At 36.8% G+C, this 20201-nt stretch overlaps 1 protein-coding gene and 1 pseudogene across 7 annotated transcripts; one reads left to right on the forward strand and one right to left on the reverse strand.

Moving 5' to 3' along the window:
• The first annotated feature begins 670 nt into the window (after window positions 1-670).
• On the forward strand, window positions 671-7084 carry LOC137733465 (putative receptor-like protein kinase At5g24010). Of its 7 annotated transcripts, XR_015957281.1 has the most exons (4): window positions 671-3816; window positions 4111-4924; window positions 5025-5535; window positions 6371-7084. XR_015957281.1 is itself a non-coding variant. In XM_088686844.1 (2 exons), exon 1 carries the CDS (start codon window positions 1251-1253, stop codon window positions 3792-3794), a length of 2544 nt encoding a protein of 847 aa, XP_088542970.1. In that variant the 5' UTR covers window positions 671-1250; the 3' UTR covers window positions 3795-3816; window positions 6371-7084. The 7 variants fall into 7 exon arrangements, 1 of the variants encoding a protein (XP_088542970.1); XR_015957283.1 differs by lacking the exon at window positions 6371-7084 and having other exon boundaries at window positions 4111-4929; window positions 5025-5674; XR_015957280.1 differs by lacking the exon at window positions 6371-7084 and having other exon boundaries at window positions 5025-5674.
• Window positions 7085-8765: 1681 nt separating this feature from the next.
• On the reverse strand, window positions 8766-10151 carry LOC148690716 (uncharacterized; annotated as a pseudogene).
• Between the last annotated feature and the right edge of the window lie 10050 nt (window positions 10152-20201).

The raw sequence follows: 20201 nt of genomic DNA on the forward strand, positions 1-20201 counted from the left end.
CCCAAGAGAGAATTTTGATTGACATCTTTTTTTTTTTTTTTTTTACTTGAGGTTGAGGCATACCTCACCAGGAAATTACGTTTAAATGGGCCCACATGTTGAAGTGGCCCAAATTTGTTTGTTGTTTGCAAGAAACGACATGTCAATTGGACTCATGAGGGTATGTCGTCCTACTCTATCTCTCTTATTTAGCTAAAGAGACTATATTCACACACTTCAAATTATTTCTTCCATAGCCTTTTAAATTTTTAATATCTTCTACTCACCACTATTACTTGATAGAAAAATATTTAAAAAATAAAAGTGAGAAATAATTTGGGATGTGAGAATATAATATTGGCTATTCGAAAAGTTCAGTTGGCATTTAGGCACCTACCAGAATAAACTAGGGGTCTTGACTTGAAATTTGCACAGCTTCGCAAAAAGGGGGATTCTTTTTCATCAGTTTCTGGCTAAAGGGCTATCGTTGGGATTTCAAAAGGTCGCTTTACTGAACTTGATAGTGTATTTTGTAAACTAATTTAAACTGCAAAAATGAAAATTCGAATTGGTTGCATATGGTAGCACATTCGTTGTAACCAATGTATGTTTACATCAAAGATTAAAAGCTTTAGCCTTCTTACCCTGTTATGCCTTTTTTTCTCCTTTATTTACCTTATGAAGTTGGCATTGCCCAATTTCAGCATTTGCGTCTTCTTCTTCTAGTAGCTTCTGTCTTGAGGAAGATGATGTGCCCAAGCAAGTATTTTCCCAATCAATTTTTCTTATGCAAATTTGAGATAATAAAGTTATATACTGGATTAAGTTGTGTGTTCTGTTGGTTTGGGATTAGCGTAACTTCATTTACGAGCATTTTTCTTTACAAACCCGTTGAATAACCATTTTGTTTTTAATTTTTATTTTTTTGTTTTTGTATTCTCTTCTAATTTATTAAATATCTAGGTAGAGTCCTAATATTGTAGTAAATGTAGTCAAGTTCTTTGTTCTCATCCAAATGCAAAAGGACAGTAAGAAGCAGTCACCAAACTTGATGCTAGTGGAAGATGCATCAGTCAATTATGTAGTTGTCCTTCACAAGAAACAAATAAAACACCCAAAATATCCTCTCCTGTATATCTACAGCCTATCAAGTATAAAGGGTATTTCCAAGAATCTACCATTATTTTCCCTTGATTTTTGAAGTGGTTGGCATTTCAACTTCAAGGTCCACCACTTGTTCGGTTCCAAGTCTTCCTACTTCAATAATTTACATGGTCACTCAGATACAACTCCATAGCCTAAACGCTTGCAAAATTCAGCAACTCCATCAAATTTTCATGGAAAATCTTCGTATCCGTAAAACCCCTTTCCCTCTATTTTCTGTGATTGTTTTTCTCCTCCATCTCTCATCCCTTCACTTTCCCTCGTTGGCTTATGAGCCCCATGATAAGTACTTCATCAACTGTGGGTCAAATGCCAATGCCACCCTCAATAACCATGTCTTCACTGCAGATCGTTTCTTCCCGAAGGCGAGCAGGAGTATCAACGGCGGCAACCAGTCGAATCTTTACCTTACAGCAAGAATTTTCAGGCAAGAATCCTACTATAAGTTCGACATCACTGAAAAGGGTACTTATTTTGTACGTCTCCATTTCTTGGCTTTCGCCTCTTCCTCAAGTAATCTCTGCGCTGCTCTTTTTGATGTTTCGGCTTTTCCTAATATTTCGAATCCCGGATTCATGCTGTTGAAGAATTTCACTGCTAAGAATAGTAATAGCAATTCTACGATAAAGGAGTTCTTTCTGGGCATTGTTCCTGGCTCATTTAGGATATACTTTACGCCTCGTGGATCGTCTTTTGCATTTGTAAATGCCATTGAAGTCTTCCGTGCCCCTGCAAATTTCAGCCCTAAGAATTACACAAGTAGTTCCCCTTTAGTTCTACGTACAATTTACAGGGTGAATGTTGGAGGTCAAGAACTCCGACCAGATAAGGACAAACTATGGCGAAACTGGGATCCTGATGATCTTTATCTGAAGAATTCAAACTCTGCAGAGGAAGCCGTATCTTCACAGATGCCTGACTACAAGGATTATGAAAAGGATGGTTTTGTTGCTGCTGCTAATGATTCTATTGCCCCAGTTTCAGTTTACGACACTGCCAAGGTAATGGACAATAGTAGTAGCGGCCCGTCCACTTTGTTCAACATAACCTGGTCGTTTAATGTGCGCAGGAACGCTAAACATCTTGTCCGGGCACACTTTTGTGACCTTGTTGGCCAAACTGCTGACATTGTTTTTAACTTGTATTCAAATGGAAACTTCACTAAGAGGGTCGGTGGACCCGATTCCATGTATGGCAACCTATTGCCTTACTACTATGATTTTGTGGTGGAGTCTAAGGAGTCTGAACTCATTAACATCAGCATAGGTCCTAACGCAGAAGAAACTACCACTAACAACTCCTTTCTAAATGGACTGGAAATGTTGGAAATAATGGAGGAATCAGCACCAATTCCAAATATGAAAGAGCCCAAGAGCATAAATGTCACTGTTGTGGTTGGTTCGGTTCTTGGAGGTCTGTCCCTTATCTGCATTTTGGTTGTCGGGTTCTTGTTGGGTTTGAAATACAGAAAGGCAAAGCATGTTGAAACTTCGGAATGGTCACCAATGCCTGCATTTGGAGGAGGGAGTACCCACAGCAGGTTCACCGAGGGAACGATTACTGGCTCCCCTATGACTTATCTAAATCTTGGGTTGAAGATATCTTTTGCTGAACTTCAGCAAGCAACGAACAACTTCGACACAAAATTTCTGATAGGCGAGGGTGGCTTTGGGAACGTCTATAGAGGAACTCTATCAGATGGCAGAATTGTAGCTGTCAAGCGAGGTAAGCAACATGAACATAGTTCAGGTCAAGGGCTTCCAGAGTTTGAAACAGAGATAACGGTTTTGTCCAGGATTCGTCATCGCCATCTTGTCTCCTTAATTGGGTACTGTGATGAAAGGTCTGAGATGATATTGGTCTACGAGTTCATGGAAAAAGGGACCTTGAGAGAACATTTATATGAATCAAATTTGCCTCGCTTGCCATGGAAGCAAAGACTTGAAATATGCATTGGTGCAGCAAGGGGTCTTCATTACCTCCACAAAGGTGCAGCCGGAGGCATCATTCACCGCGATGTTAAGTCCACCAACATCTTGTTGGATGCAAAATGTGTTGCCAAAGTTGCTGATTTTGGCCTTTCAAGATCTGGTCCGCTTGACGAAACCCATGTCAGCACAAATGTCAAGGGCACTTTTGGTTACCTAGATCCTGAGTACATAATGACTCAACAGTTGACAGAAAAATCGGATGTTTACTCCTTCGGCGTTGTTCTCCTTGAGGTGTTATGTGCAAGACCTGCTCTGGATAGGAATCTACCAAGAGAGCAAATAAATTTAGCAGAATGGGGAATGAATTGCAAGAAGAACGGATTGCTTGAACAGATTGTTGATTCTTCACTCAAGGGTCAGATTGATCCTGGCTCGCTAAGAAAATTTAGCGAGACAGCAGAGAAATGCTTGCAAGAAGATGCTTATGATAGGCCTACAATGGGTGATGTACTGTGGGACTTGGAGTACGCGTTACAGCTCCAACAAACCCCAAAACATAGAGAGCCCTACGAGGACAGCACGATCAATGCTTCATCAGAATTTGTATTGCCAAATGTTCAACGTTTTCCTTCCCATAGCTCTACAGTTAACCAAGATGATATGACCTTTTCCGGGGTGGATGAATCGGACACGACAGCAATGCAGTATTCTCACAACTGAAGATTGGTGTGCAGTTTGTGAGGTATGTAAGTTAACCTTGTTCAAGTATCTATAGATTGAATAACTATAAGTTCAGGTGTGCCTTGTTAATTTTAGTCTTATCTTTGATAATTTTCCTATCTTTAAGATGGGATATGATCATACGAATTGTGCGTAAGCGGAAGTTAACAAATTCTATGATAAATAAACTATTTTTCCTTTTTGGGAGTTTCACCTCCTTACCCCCAGAGGAGTGTCTTACTTTTGAGATAATGTTAGATGATAAAATTTCTATACTAACAAGACGGTATTCTAGTTAAATTACTCTAATTTACAGGGAGGGATATTAGAACTTCAATGCAAAGAGTCGAGCACACTGCTTCTGACCAAATTGGTCTAACCCAACCATGGAACCCATATCCGTATATCTTCTCTGCTTGTTCTTATCCCCCAGTTCTCATCCTTTCACTTTGTCTCCTTAGCTTATAATATCCCAGATAAGTATTTTAGCAATTGTGTATCAGATGCTTCTGTGAACTTTACTGGCTGGAAGTTCATAGGAGATGTGACTTATGATTCCTTCTCCTCAAATGGAAGCACAGCTTCCGAAGGCAGGAACCAGTTTCCAGATCATTCAGTCCTACTATCTAGCATACAGCTAGAATTTTCGGGCAACAATCCTACTATGAATTCGAGATCACTGGAAAAGAGACTTATATTGCATGCATGCATTTCTTCCTTTTCTGTTCCTCCTCAAGTAATCTCTCCACAGCTGTTTTTGATGTTTCCGCTTTTCCTGATATATCAACTTCTGGGTTCATACTGTTTAGCTATTTCTCTACTAAGAATAGTTGCTACTCTCCTATGACAAAGGAGTTCTTTCTCGGCAGTGACCCTGGCTTGTTAAAAATATGTATTACTCCTCAAGCATCATCTTTTACTCCTCAACCCTGAGAATTACAGTTGTAGTTTCCCTATAGTTCTGCTTACAGCTTAAAGGGTACATGTTGAAGGGCAGGAAGTCAGACCGGATACTCACAGAATATGGAGAAACTGGGACAATGTGTCTAGCATACCTACCGATGTCAAAGAAGTGAACCCGGACAAGGTGTCTAGCATTTCCACCGACATTAAAAGACCAAGTTAACCTGGTAATGTAGTATTTAACCTGTATTAACTTTGGTGGTTTTGATTCCCCTTTCTCCTCCTGACCAACTACTGGTTTCTACTATGATTTCATGGTGAATTCAGATGAGTCTGAACTCATTAACGTCAGTGTATGTGCTACGACAGAGTCTATAATAGAACAGCCTATCAAAATGGACTGAAAATGTTGGAAATAATGGAGGGAATATCAAATGTCAAAGAGTACAAATGTTGCTGGTGTGGTTGGAAATAATGGAGGGTTCAATTGTGGTTGGTTTAGTGAGACGGTTGAGAAATGTCTGCGAAAGATGCTCACAATAGGCCTAGGCCTACAATGGGGAATATGCCGTGGGACTTGGATTATACATCTAAAGATCCAGCAAAACAGCAAAGCATAGAGAAGAACGTAATTTTGAGGACAGCAAAGCCAATGCTTCACCAACGGCATACATGTTGCTAAACGTTGAGCGTTTTCCTTCAGTTAATTCTGCAGTTAAAACAGATGATATTGTTCTATGAGGGGACGATGAATCGAGGGACACAACAGCAATCCAAATTTTATCCCAATTGAAATTTGGGGATGCTGGATAACTTACAAGTTTTCTTGTTCTGTGAGGTAATGATATTGACCTTGTTTAAGTTTCTTGCCAGTAAATTAAGCTAAGATCGGTGTGGCTCTGTTAGTTTGGATCTTACCTTTCACTGTATTATTAGCTGTGCCTTTTTTTCATCTATAAGTTTCGATTGACAGAAAAGTTATCCGCCAGAACACAATTGCATTTCATATTCTGATGTGGAATTTCATATTTTGTAACACGATCCCTCAATTGGACTGTGCCAAATATGTGGATCAAATATATTAAGTGACATTGGGCACATGTGACCAAATTGGGCTGGACCGTGAACAAACTGCTCAATACGTGGTTCAAATAGAATATTTAACTTGCACCATTAGACACGTGTGGAACTGTAACTCTTCAAATTCCGGATGTGAGATTTCATGTTTTTTAAAAAACCAAGGTATATGTCATTTAACTCCAAACTGTAGGAGATGGTCCAAAATTAGGGTTGGATAGTTGGCAAACAGATTTTGCTAGCTAGCTGTCAAACTGAAGGAGACGGTCCTAAACAATATGCTAATGTTGTAGAACACATAGTTTAGCTTTTGATACGGATCAATATTGAGGGTGGGAGAATCGAATATAGGACATCAAGTACCACGGTAAATGCTCTTTAACTACTTTAAGTTATGAGCCACTTGCTAGTTAAGTTAGATTTAAGATGCGTGTTTCGTTTCCTTAATTTCATAAGCATGGTAAATATACATTTGTTTAGGCTACAAATATATTTGCACGCGCACACACACACACACACACACATATATATATATATATGTATATATATTGATTGAGCTCATACATTTCTAGTTCCAAACTCTATCTTCTATACAGGTGCATTGAGAAATACATAAGAATTACATGTACCGTACGATACAGCTAGAATAGAGTGAAAGTATGAAACAATGGAGGAAGCCATTGAAAAACAGTGAAAGTATGAAACTATGTAAAGAATATGACTACATCTAGTGGCCAGAACCCTTTCTGCTGGGACCAGAAGCCAACGTAGACATTTTGTGATACCTGACCAAAACCCTGTCCCTCATCTTCCCGGCAAAGCTCGAAACCGTTGCCTTCGACATCGATCCACCAACGGCTCCTCTACGCCCGTCTGAACCAATAAGACCTCTACAGTCAACCAGAACAACAACATTGGACAGTGAAAACACTATAAACATCATCAAAACTAGTAGAAATGATGAGGAACTAATGTGTCTCATAATTTTTTATGCTTCAAAAACTCAAGTTTCGTTGAATATATGCAGCTCCTCCCCAACTATACAGGATGATTCTTTCAACTATATGTATTATTCTCCAAAGCAAAAAGAATGGAGCACAAAAAGATGGGTTTTGTGGTGTCCTTTGGCATCTTTATTTCCATTATTTAAGGGGTTGGGAGGGAGGATGGATTTGGGTGGCAGAGGAGGACGGTGAAGGCCTTTCTGGGTGTGGGACCCTTATAAGGAAGTGTTGACTTTGACCAAATTTCTGTATTGTCTTTGTTGTTAAATTCTTATTGGTCGTGGCTTATGAGTTCAGTTTCACATTCGTATGGGTCTGTCCCAGTTTCTTTGACTTTTTTAGAACATAGGTTTTCAACCTCCGACCAAAATATAGACAGGGATTACGTTTTTGAGTAATTTTAGAGGTCGGTTTGGTGCACACATTACACAACCCTTGAGTTAAAGGTTGGTGCCAAATCAAATTGGACACTCCTTATACTTGTTACACGTGAAATCGTCATTCTTCTTATTTCTAAATTACAAGTGCAAAACATATAAGGACGGATTTATTAATGGACTCTTTGGGTTTTGGGATTCTACGGACATGGGAAATTGACTTGGAAGGTCCTACGGAAACGCTAAGGTAGTTTGGTACAATATATGGTAGTGCCAACTTATTTGATGAAATGACTACCCGGCAGATTTCAACAAGTGATGCTCGACAAGCTTCAACAACATTACTCAGTAGATGTTGACAATCTTCAAAAACACATGGCTTGACATATATCAAAAGTTCTCGTCAACTTGACTCAACAAGTGTCATCAAGCTTACTAAGGCATAAAAAGGAAAATTTTTAGATACATATCGTCAGTGGTGAAGCCAAGATTTCTCGGGAGAAGGGGCGAACTTAAAAGAATGCAAGGTTAAAGAAAAATGACAACAACTAAATCTTTTTATATAGTAATGTCTTCCATAATTAATCAATACAAACAAATTACAATTGTTGCCGGCGATGTTTCATATCATGAAAACGTCACATAATAGACTCATTATCAATAAAAGCAAATATATCTCTCTCAATGTAAACAATCATGCTATCACTCAACCATTGATCTCCCATTTTGTTACGCAATGATGTTTTCACAATCTTCATAGCAGAAAAAGCTATCTCCACCGAAACGGTTGCAACCGGTAACACCAAAGTCAATGTAAGAAACTTATACACTAACATATAGCTTTTACACCTCCCGGTCTTCATCAAATCTTTTGCAAGATCACTAATTCCTCTTAATGATGAAAACTCACTATACATCTTCATATCATGAATGTAATTGTCAAGTTGAATTGGAAAATTCATAAGGTCGATACGATCAAAATCTTGAGGATAAAGTTGGGCTAAATGAACAATTTTTGCTTTGTCAAAAGATGCAAAATTATTCACCAGACTCAAACATGCCATACAAAGAAGCAACTCGATGTTTACCTCATTGAAGCGATCATTCAATTCCTTTAGTTGCATATCAAGGATTAGAAAATAGAGGTCCACACGATAGTAATGGAAGTTTGTGATTTCTGGAGCTTTACACCTTGATTTTCCAGGTACGAAATGCAAATCCTCCATGTTAGGAACGATAATATCATGCTCCTCACAAAACTTTTCTACATCATGAAACAAGTCCCCAAAGTCATCATCTCTCAAGGATTGTAGTATTTGCTTTCATACTTATACTAACGTCATCGCATTCACAATATCTTGATCTTTCTTTTACAAGCTCATTTGTAATTCTCAATATAAGTCTTATCAAGAAAAGGTGAAGCGCAAAATCAAAAGTTTGTATGTCTTTGAATAACCTAGTTGCTTCACCGAGATTATCTTGGTTGCAATCACTTTTAATCCATTCAACCACCTCCACCATGACTTCAAACATAACAATAATACTAACTATAGTACCAAAATGCGAGTTCCATTGTGTATAACATAGACGCATGAGACTACTTTCTTGATTTAACCCTTTACCAGTTTCAAGATTACCAAGGTCAAGAGCTTTCTAAATTTGTTCTTGTTGTTTCTCTTTAAATGCATCACGACACTTACACAATGATCCAACAAGATTCACCAAACTACTAGCATTGATGAAGAAATTGGCAACATCCTCATTTTCCTTTGCCACGAATACAAGAGCTAGTTGGAGTTGGTGTGCAAAACAATAAATATAAAATGCTTGAGGGTATTTGTTCAAAATCTTTGTTTGAAGACCATTTAACTCACCTTTCATATTACTAGCTTCATCACAGCCTTGTCCTCATAACTTGGACATACTCAAATTTGTTGTAGCAAACAATCTCTCAATGGCCTCTTCAAGCAAGCTACTAGTTGTAGAGAAGACATGTTCAACACCCAAAAACTTTTCAATTGCTTCTCTTTTTTTGTTCACATAACACAATACCACAGTCATTTGCTCTTTAGTTGAAGAATCACATGCTCCATCAACCAAAAGAGAAAAAAAATGCACCTTCCATATCTTTAGTAATTGCATCTACAGTTTCAATGGCATAAGCACGGAAAAGATCTTTTAATATCAAAAGAAGTATACTTAAGATTCTTGGGAGCATTCTCAAACACAACCTTCCTAACTTGTTCATTATGCTTGGAAAGAAATTGCATAAGCTCCAAATAATTACCCTTATTGCTTGATTTCAACTATTCATCGTGGCCACAAAAAAGCAAACATTGTCCCAACAACCATCTTGTGCACTCAAGTGAGGCACACAGTAAAGTACGATAATTAATGCAAGCTTCATCGGTTTGCTTAATCAAAAATGTTTCAATGTGTTGTTTTTGTGTCATCAAATCTCTAGCTTGTTGTACAGCTTTGTTATGAAGACTTCCAACACCTCCCTCATGGACTTGAAGATTTTCGGGTCCTTTCTTCCAATTTGTAAACCCTATCTCAGTGAAGACATCACTTCTAATGCTACCCATTTGATCAAAATCACATTTGAAAAGATAACAATAATAGCAAAATGCAGCATTTTTTGATATACTATACTCCAACCACTTAAACTTATCAAACCACCTGATGATAAAACATCGATTGTTGCTAACCTTTCTTAGCATGATGTGGTCTCTAGGTTGACAAGGATCAATTTAGAGATAGTGTCTACGAATTGCTTTACGATAATTAGGTGGATAATCAAGCATTCGACGTCTATGTGTAGGATTTGAAGGATGATTAGCCAATATTTCATCCAACTCAGTGGCCTCACTTTGTTGTAACCTACTCGAAATATTTGAAAGAGGAGGAGGACTACTTGGAATATTTGAAGGAGAAGGACTACCCGAAATGTTTGAAGGAGGATTTAAACATTGTTTCTTATAGTATCGTTCCATTACGTAACTGTAAAATGGAAAGAAAAAAAAATTCTTAGACTCTTAATCCTAGAGTAGACTATACTATAGTATGCATAATAACTAATCCAACCAACCAACAATTCAATTAATCAATACCAATAAATAAGCATACAAATTATTCAATAAATAAAAATTCAATTCAACTAATCATCAAGAATTCAAATTTTAATTTTCACCCTAAAAAATAATTTCATAATTTCATATCAATAATCATAGAAGCATATGATTCACATCAATAATTAATGACCAATAACCATATTAGTGCATTACCATATGATTCTATACCAATTAAACGAAATCCGTATATAAAAATTAATTAGGGTTAGGGATTATACATTTAAGAATTAAAAAATTTACCTTTGAAGGGTGGAAGCCGACGGCTCAGCTGCTGGAGAGTGGCTTGTGACAGCTCAATGGGAATTAGCCTAACAAAAATTAAAGGAGAACGTTTGGCATTGGAACTTGGTTGGTTGCTGGGATTTTGGGAGAAGCTTTGCTCTCTCTCTGTCTCTGATTGGTGAATAGGACGGGAGGGATTGAAGTAAAGGGGAACAGGGGACAACCAAGGGGCGACACGCGGTCCCCCTTTATAATATATATATATATATATATATATTATTTTTTTCAAATATACAAAACGGTGTTGTTTTATTTTAAAATTTTTAATTTTTTTTTACTAGGACCAAAACGACATCGTTTTGGATTGGATTTAAAAATATATATATAGCAATCTGCTATTGTAGAACAGATCGCCTAGCAAACAAAGGAGATAAACCAGTGGGTTTTCCGGCGAGAGAAATGGCGAACCCAGCTCTCCAATGGTGTTTCCCGATGAGGGGAGTGGTGGCCGCCACTACTCGCCCTCACGTGGCTTCGCCACTGCATATCGTATTGTAATTTGTCATCAACGAAAATTTTTCTTTACATGCAAGAAAGTAAGTATATTTCAATTAATTTCTGAAAATGTGTGCTGCAAATTCTCCAAGTTGTTTGGGGTTCTCAGATGTCAATGTCACAAAAACAACGGCCTAAGTGGTTTTGTGCATATTTGTGTTCAATTAGAATCTTCTTCTTCTATTTTCGCATTGAAAATGTTAAGAAGACCATGTGACACATTATTGGCTCTGAAACAGTGTAGGTGGTGCACCTGCACAAGCCCCTAAATTCGAAAGGCCCCCGATCTTCTGACGCGTTTGCATATTACATATGCAAGTGGATTGTGAATATAAACACAACAGAAATTCGAACCCAGGAGTGTTCATATGTTTGTAAATTTTAGGGTAAAGTACAAAAAACTACCTCAATTATTGGGGTCACGACAGTTTCATACCTCATCTTTTAAAATTGACAATGTCATACCGCATCTTACAAATTTGTGACAATGTCATACCTCTGTCAATTTTTCTGTTAAGTGCTGACGTGGTAAGAGACTAGGACCACTTTCTATTAAAAAATTAATAAAATATTATTAAAAACTAAAAAAAAATATTTAAAATATTTAAATATTAAAATAATAAATTAAAGTAAAATTAAAAATTAAAATAAAATTAAAATAAAATAAATAAATTAAAAAAAAACCTTAGTCGTCCCTTCCCTCCCCCTCTCTCTTTTCCCCATCTTCATCTTCTTCTGCTTAATCTTTAACACCCAAAAAAAAAAAAATTGAAAACCCAACCCCACCCGCCCCCAGGAGAAGGAGGAAGAACCGAAGAAGAAGAAGGAGGAGGAAGAAAAAAAAATTTGGAAACCCAACCCCCCCCTTAGGAGAAGGAGGAAGAACCGAAGAAGAAGAAGAAGAAGGAGGAAGAAGAGGAGGAGGGAAAAAAAAAAATTTGAAAACCCAACCCCCCCCCCCCCCAAGAGAAGGAGGAAGAACTGAAGAAGAAGAAGAAGAAGAAGAAGAAGAAGGAGGAAGAAGAGGAGGAGGAAAAAAAAAAAAAGGGTTAATTACAAAAAAATACCTCAAGTATGGGTCAAATGACACTTTCATACCTCATCTTTTAAAATTGACAATGTCATACCTCATCTTACGAATTTGTGTCAATGTTATACCTTCCGTTAGCTTGGCCGTTTATTTCTCAGTTAAATGCTGAGGTGACTTGATCCGGGACCCATTTTTATTAAAAAAATTAATAAAAAATTTATTAAAAACAAAAAAAATCATTTAATATTATTTAAATATTTAAATAATAATAAAAAAGTACATAAAAAAATAAAAAACATTAGCCATTATCTTCCCCTCTCCTTTCGTGCATCTCCCCCCTCTCTCTTCCCCATCATCTTCTTGCAACCTAGCAACCCAGAAAAGAAGAAGGAGAAAGAAGAAGAAGAAGAAGAAGAGAAAAAAAAAAAAAAAAACCCAAACCAAACCAAACCCAGTTCATCCCCCTCCCCTCACCACAAACTCAACCCCCTGCAACCTAGAAAGGAGGAGGAAGAAGAAGGAAACACAAAAAAAAAAAAAAGACAATGGGAAACCCAGTTCGTCCCTTGCAGAAGAAGAAGAAGAAGAAGAAGAAGAAGAAGAAGAGAGAAGGACAAAAAAAAAAAAAAAAACAGCAGCAGCAAACCCGTCCCCTCCCACCCAACCCCACCCCCCAACCTAATCCGCAGAAGAAGAAGAAGAAGAAGAAGAAGAAGAAGAGAGAAGAAAAAAATAAAAACCCAGTTCGTCCCCCTGCAAAAAAAGAAAAAGAAGAAGAGGGAAGAAGAAGAAGAGAGAAGAGAAAAAAAAAAAAAAACAAAAAAACAAACAAACAGCAGCAACCCAGTTCGCCCCCCTCACACCCACCCTCTCCCCTCCACACCCATTCCACCACCCCCCCCCCCCACCCCCGCCCATTTTCTCCTCGCCCAGGAGAATGGTTTTTTTTTTTTTTTTTTGGGGTTGTAGGTAGTGGGTGCGAGGTTAGGTGCAGATGGTAGGGTGCGAAGGTGGGGAGGTTGGGTGCATGGGTGTGGGAGAAGAGGGGGTGAGGAGCAAGGAAAACAAATTGATTTTTTTTTCTTTTTCTCTTCTGTTTTTCTGGGTTGTAGTTGCAGAAAGGGGAAGAAGATGAAGATGGGGAGAAGGGAGAGAGGGGGGGAAGGGAGAATTGACGTTGGTTTATTTATTTATTTATTTATTTTTATTATAAATAATTTTTCTTTATTATTTTAATATTTAAATAATATTAAATGATTTTTTTTGTTTTTAATAAATTTTTTATTAATTTTTTAATAAAAATGGGTCCCAGATCAAGCCACGTCAGCATTTAACTGAGAAATAAACTGCCAAGCTAATGGAAGGTATAACATTGACACAAATTCGTAAGATGAGGTATGACATTGTCAATTTTAAAAGATGAGGTATGAAAGTGTCATTTGACCCATACTTGAGGTAGTTTTTTGTAATTAACTCAAAAAAAAATGGAAACTGCAACCCAGAAAAAAAAAAAAAAAAAAAAAAAAAAACACTAGAAGAAGAAGAAGGAGAAGAAGGAGAAGAAGGAGAAGGGAAAGGGTCTCCGCACCCCTAGGAAATTTTTTTGTTTTGTTTTTTTATTCTTAATTTTTTTAATATTTAATTATTTTTTTATCCAGCTGGATTAGTGAGTGGTCCCTGTCTTTTGCCATGTCAGCACTTAACAGAAAAATTGACGGAGGTATGACATTGTCATAAATTCGTAAGATGCGGTATGACATTGACAATTTTAAAAGATGAGGTATGAAACTGTCGTGACCTCAATAATTAAGGTAATTTTTTGTACTTTATCCTAAATTTTATGTATTGAAACCAATTTATGCGAAAGCTAAAAACAAAATAATTTGTACCATCTTTTCATGGATTTTTTTTTTCTGGGTTTCAATTAACATTTTGCATAGGATTCTTGAAGTTTCAAAGTCGGCTCTGGTATAGTAATAAGGTAAGACTTAAAGATTTCAAAAAAAAAAAAAAAAAAAAACCCTTAACAACCACATCAAGTGATTTTAAAAAAAAAAATGATCTTTCTAGCGGAGTATTATTACTAAAACTTAAAGATTTCAAAAAAAAAAAAAAAAAAAAAAAAAAAAAACATTTAACGACCACATCAAGTGATTTAAAAAAAAATGATCTTTTTAGCGGAGTATGATTCTCTCTCTTTCTATTTTTATCTCATTCCCTTCTCTCCTCTCACATTATTCTTTTTATCTTTTTCTTTCTATAAAAAATTCAAAAAATACTTACATCACTTAATTGTAACCGTTTAAATAGAAAAGGAAAGTACGAGAGAGAATTCAGAGGGAGAAAAATTTTTACTCCCTTTTCTAGCACTATCCTTTAAAATATTTCTTCAGCTCTCAAACTCCAGCCGGCGACCAAGCAAATGATACCATGAAACTAGATTCACATATTTCAATTTTCCTTGGGAATCTCAATTGGTGGATATTATATTTATAAGAAAAGGCCAATGCGGTACACTATGTCATTGAACACTGTAGAGTACACTTGATAATTTCTTAAATAATGGGTTTAAGAATGGGCTTAATAATGCGGTGCACTATATAATAACGAAGCCAATGCGGTACACATGTTAACACGATACTTAAACAATACGAAAAGAATGAGTTTCGGATCGATACGATAACTAGTTGGGTTGTTATTGGGTCACAGGTTAAGAATTCGTTAATAATAGGTTCTTAATAGGTTTACACGAGGATGACACATGAGTAACCTGTTTCAACATGTTAAGAAAACTGTTATTTTGATGATTTTAATTTTTTAAACTACTAAAAAAACTTACTATAAAATACAATAGCCCTAGTGTATATGTATATATTGTATATCAAATATGTATTATTGTATTATTATTCTATATAAAAGTAAAAAAATTTGATTTTATTTATTTTTATAACATACTATAGGCAAAGAGTGAGATTAAACAAAAACACATTAAAAATAAAAATATCAAGTAATTTAAAATTACCAAACATATTAAAAAATTATAATAATTAATTTACAAGTGGGGAAAATGTGGAAAAAAATAGGCAAACGGTTATGATCGCATACTTTACGCTTTGAGGATCGGTGCATCACCGTTTGAATTTTTAAAGCCATACAAATATGTATGAATAGTATTTTTAAGGGAGTTTAAAATAAAATTCATATTCATTAATGTACAAGTCTGAAAAATATGGAAGCATATATAAACGCTCGTAATTACATCCTCAACCTTGAAACGCAACTCCCTTCTTTTTGCATATCCTTGAACATTTGGTATTTTGTAGTAATGTACTAATGTTTTTTCATTAGACTCTTATTTTGGGAAATGTAATACTTGAAAGACAATTTTTTTTTTTTTTTTTTTTTATGTTTTGAAGTAATATTTATAGGACAATATGGTATGCATATACTAATTTAATATCATGTTTTCCATTTTTTTTGGGATCAAATTATGTTTCATTTTCATTATTTATTAATTTAAAAAATATTTTCTTTAACAGGTAACGGATCGAGTCATATTACTTGATAATATTACGGATCGATTTCGGGTCAATTCATATTACCCGTTTATTTTAACGGGTGTTACATGACACAATCCGTTAAGATATCGAGTATATCACAAAAACGATACGAACACAAAAAATACGACATGAATGTCAGGTCTACTCTAGAGATGGCCATCTTCAGTGCTTGTTTGGCAATCCCTTGTCCCCAGCACTATCCAGACACAACATAGAGAACATGGGCTTTCCACGTGTCATCACTCGGTTCGGGCTTTTATCATAACAATCAAATGGTCATCCAAACATATGGACTGCGCCATGGGTGTGGTGTAGCAGATTTTACATTGTATACCAAGGCTTCTTCAGTAGAGGTTAGGAGTGGCTTCGGTTTCAATCAGTTTGTTTTTTTTGTTAAAATAAAAATTCAAACCGAAATATTGTTCGATTCAGTTCACTTCAAGTTTTTCAATTTATTTCTGTTTTGGTTTCAATTCGCTTTTTTTTTTTTTTTTTTTTTTTTGGGTTTACGTTTGATTCGATTTATTCTTTTACATAACTGAAAATTTAAAAAAAATAAAAAATAGAAAATTCTGAAAAGCACATATCCACTTTGCTAAGGAAATCAAACAGTTTGTCGGAAGGCTAGCTTGGGACACACCAACTGATTAAATGCACAGATCTAATTTTCTAAGGAAATCAATTGCGGATGAAATGCACATAAGCAGAAGCTGTGAGATATTGATGATTCATATAAACCCTTGCAGCAATTGATCCAATTCGCTAAAGAAAAGGTACGGACGGCAGCAGTGAGATAGTAAAGCAGAGTTTTACTGACTTCTGAGGAGCAGCAGAGGGTAAGAAGAACATCATAAGAGAGGGCAGACGACAGAGGGGAAGAGGAAGTGTCGAAGTCGAAGTGTGGAGTCTAGGACTAAGGATAGCAGTGTTAGCCTAGGGTTAAATACCTAAAAACTACGTCGTTTTAGAGTAAAGGTTATTTTGGTTATGTCTGGTTTCTAAACCATTGAAACCAAAATCGAACCAACCAATTTTAGTTTCGTTTTTTAAATTCGGTTCGGTTTTTTTACTTCAATTTGAAATTTATTTTTTGGTTTTTTTGGTTTTCGGTTTTTCAAGCCCATCCTTAATAGAGGTTATGGTGTTTTGATGACAAGCTAGAATCAATTCCTAGCTAGTTGGTTTATCTAGGTTTGTGGTTGTGTGAAAGGTAACTAACTAGTTACACAAACTAGCCTAGGAGCATCTTCAATTGGAGTCCCTATTTAGAGAATGCAACCCCAACTTTGAGAACTCATTTAGGAACTTCAATGGAATATTCAGGTCTCTAAGGGGGCGTTTGTTTGCCCTCATTCTCTCTCAATGGACTGACTGGACTAAAGGTTAGTCTAATCTCGTGTTTGTTAACCAACGAGGACTAGCTTTAGTGGGACTAACTTTCACTCACCACGACTAAAATCTCACTATCTGTTCTTAGCGAGGCCCCCTAAAAACCATGGGATTAGCTAAAACCGTCTAGTTCTCTCACATCCTCGTCCCCTCTCTCACTCACATTGCGACTGTTTGGTTCTTTTAGATCCGTTTCACAAGCAGTTTTAACATAAATATACCAAATTGAAGTTGGGAGTTATTCTTTGGGTTAATATTTGAACATTGAGCTACAAGTGTGTGATAGCCCATAAATGCCTATTAGAAGGGAGACTTGCCCGAAGCCTAAGCATCAAGCCCAGAGACAAATTGGTGCATTCTCATTAATGCATAGGCCATGTGCCTATGATTTAAATGTCAAATGATGGGGACTAACTCACAATTAGCCAAAAAGCACTTTTCAGTGGCAATACAAGTAAAAAGCTAATGAGTCACTACCCTCCAAATGCTTTCGGTCAAGAGCAAAGTCACTGCAGTTGGCCTAATTTGTCTATAAAAGGAGAAAGAGGCCCCAGAGACAAGGACACTCGACCAATCAAACAAACAAACATACAAACTCTACTCTCAAGCCAGATTTGCATCTAAAAGTTGTAATCAGCCCAAATCTTAGTCAATTTCAGGATATCTCCCTCACAAAAGCAATCTTTTGTCTTGTTTATAACTTTTAGATGCAAATCTCAGTCAATTTCTGGTATCACCCCTAGTGGCATAATATTGATTCCCTTGTGTAAACTGGTTTACCATCCATCCCTTTTTAGCATAGAAACCTTTGTAAACTCAAAGAGAAGTGATTGCAAGAGGTTCAACCTTGCCAAACAAGGTGAAATCTTGCCCGAAGCTCTTTGTATGTTTTCTGAATTTCTAGATCTATTACTTAATGCATTCTCTAGTATGTATTCAAGTCATATCCACCTGTTTTACTACTTTAAAAGCCTTATTTGTATCTGGATCTAGTCAGTTTAATGGATATGCTTTCATTTAAAACCAATCTAGAACCAAACAAATGACTTAAGGGATCTGGACTCCCCTCATTCGAATATACAAGACTATGAACTGAAAGTCCTTGGTCACAAGGCAAGAAAAAGAACTTAATATGGACTTAACCCATCCACGACAATCCTTTGATAACAAGAAGTCTGAGTAACTTAGGGTGCAAGTAATTGACTAAACACAATCTTGTTCTACATCTGCTATACTGAGATAGTAGTGGCACGCCTAGCACTTAGTTAGTTTTGATTGCGAGCCTCAAGGCCTCCACCTAAGGCCCTACAAAGGCATATTTCAAAACTAACTATGTCCTCATCTTGCAACACATTAGTAGGCAAAAACCCGACTTCACATCCAAAGTGCCAATCCCTTGGGGAGCTGTGTTAAGTGCCGATGAGCCCTATCCGGAGAAATCTTTGCCTTAACAGTTATAATTCTACTTGAATTGAAGCAAAAGATGGTCGGAGATTGCCGGAAAATGGCCTGGAAGTCTCAGCCTGTTTGGGTTTCTTCGAATTCATGACAAATTCGAGCATGAAAAGCTCGAATCTAGGTCCATGGATGGTGAGGAGTTTTTTTATGGTGTTAACCTCGTCCAATTTGACAAAGTTTGGCTAGAAAACGCTTCTAGAAACCTGCAACTCGTCGGGAAAAAAAGAGCCGTAAGGTTCCATTCGAGAGATAGAGATTGGGAGGAAAGAGACAAGGAAGGAGGAAAGACAGAGATAGAGATGAGAATCGAGAGAGAATTAGACGGGAAAAGATGGCTAAGTCTCATCTAGGGAGGAAGATAGTGGGATGGAGAAGGAGAAAAAGAGGGAGAGGGGAGGGATATAGTGGTACGGGGAAAGTAGACAAAGAGGGAGAAAGAGATTAAATGTTAATTTTTAAGAAAATTTAATAAAATATTAGTTAGATATGGATTAAATATTAATTGGATATGAATTAAATAATATAATATTATAGTTTGTTAATTATCTTGTTTGTTAGTTCGATACTACATCAAACACTTCATTAAGTTAGTCCAACTTAGTCTAATATAAGCCAGTCCAGTTTAGTCTTTAAAGTTAGTACAGTATGAGATAGTCCAGTATAACAAACGCATCCTAAAGGAATACTGTCTTCAATAGAAAGTCCTTAGGGGGCGTTTGTTGCGCCGGACTATCTCGGACTAGATTAGCTTCAAGGACTAAGCTGGACTGGCTTAGACTAGACGAAATTGGACTAACTTAGTGAAGCGTTTGGTGCAGTATTGGACTAAGAAGCTGGATAATAACAAATTCTAATATTATATTATTTAATATATAAATTATTAATATTTTATTATGATCTTATCTTTTTCTTCATCTTTTCCTACCATTTCCGTCCCACTCTCTCATCGTCCCACCCTCTCCCTCTTTTTTTCCTCTTAGACCTCTCAATTCATGTCTCTTTCTCATTCCTGGTCAAACTCCTTATTAATTCCAATCTCTATTTCTTTGTCCTCCCTCCCTCTCTAGCAATGCGTTGTTCGAATGGAACCTCACGGCTCCAATTTTCCCGACGAGTTGCAGGTTTCCCGATGTGTTTTCCGGCCAACCCTCGTTAAATTGGATGAAGTTAGCACCGCCAAAAAATTTATCACCATCCCTAGATCGAGATCTTAGCTTTGAATGCTCGAATCTGTCATGGATTTGAAGAAGCCCAAACAGGCCGAGACTTCCAGGCCATTTTCCGGCCACATTTGACCACATTTTGGCCTCAATTCAGGTAAAATCGTAATCTTGTCACTCCCAGCTTCAATTTGGTATATTTTATATGAAAGTTGGTTGTGAAATGGATCTGAAAGAGAGTCGGAAAGTTAATGATTGATCTAGGTGACCGGAGATGATGAGGAGTCTGTCGGGAGTGGTCGTTGAGCATGACGAGGACGAGAAAGAGAAGATAGTCTTAGCTAGTCCCATGGTTATTGGGGGGTCTCGCTAAGACCTCTTAGTGAAGGGTTTTGTCCATGCTAGTCCCCTTTAGTCTCATTAATGTTAGTCTCAGCATGGAACAAACACAGTATTAGACTAATAGCTAGTCCAGTCCAGTCCAGTCCAACTTAGTGAGGGCAAACAAACGCCCCCTTATAGTATAATTCCTAAACTT

Source organism: Pyrus communis, chromosome 15, assembly GCF_041283825.1.
Source record: "Pyrus communis isolate YQ-2024b chromosome 15, ASM4128382v1, whole genome shotgun sequence".
In the NCBI taxonomy this organism is placed as follows: domain Eukaryota; kingdom Viridiplantae; phylum Streptophyta; class Magnoliopsida; order Rosales; family Rosaceae; genus Pyrus; species Pyrus communis.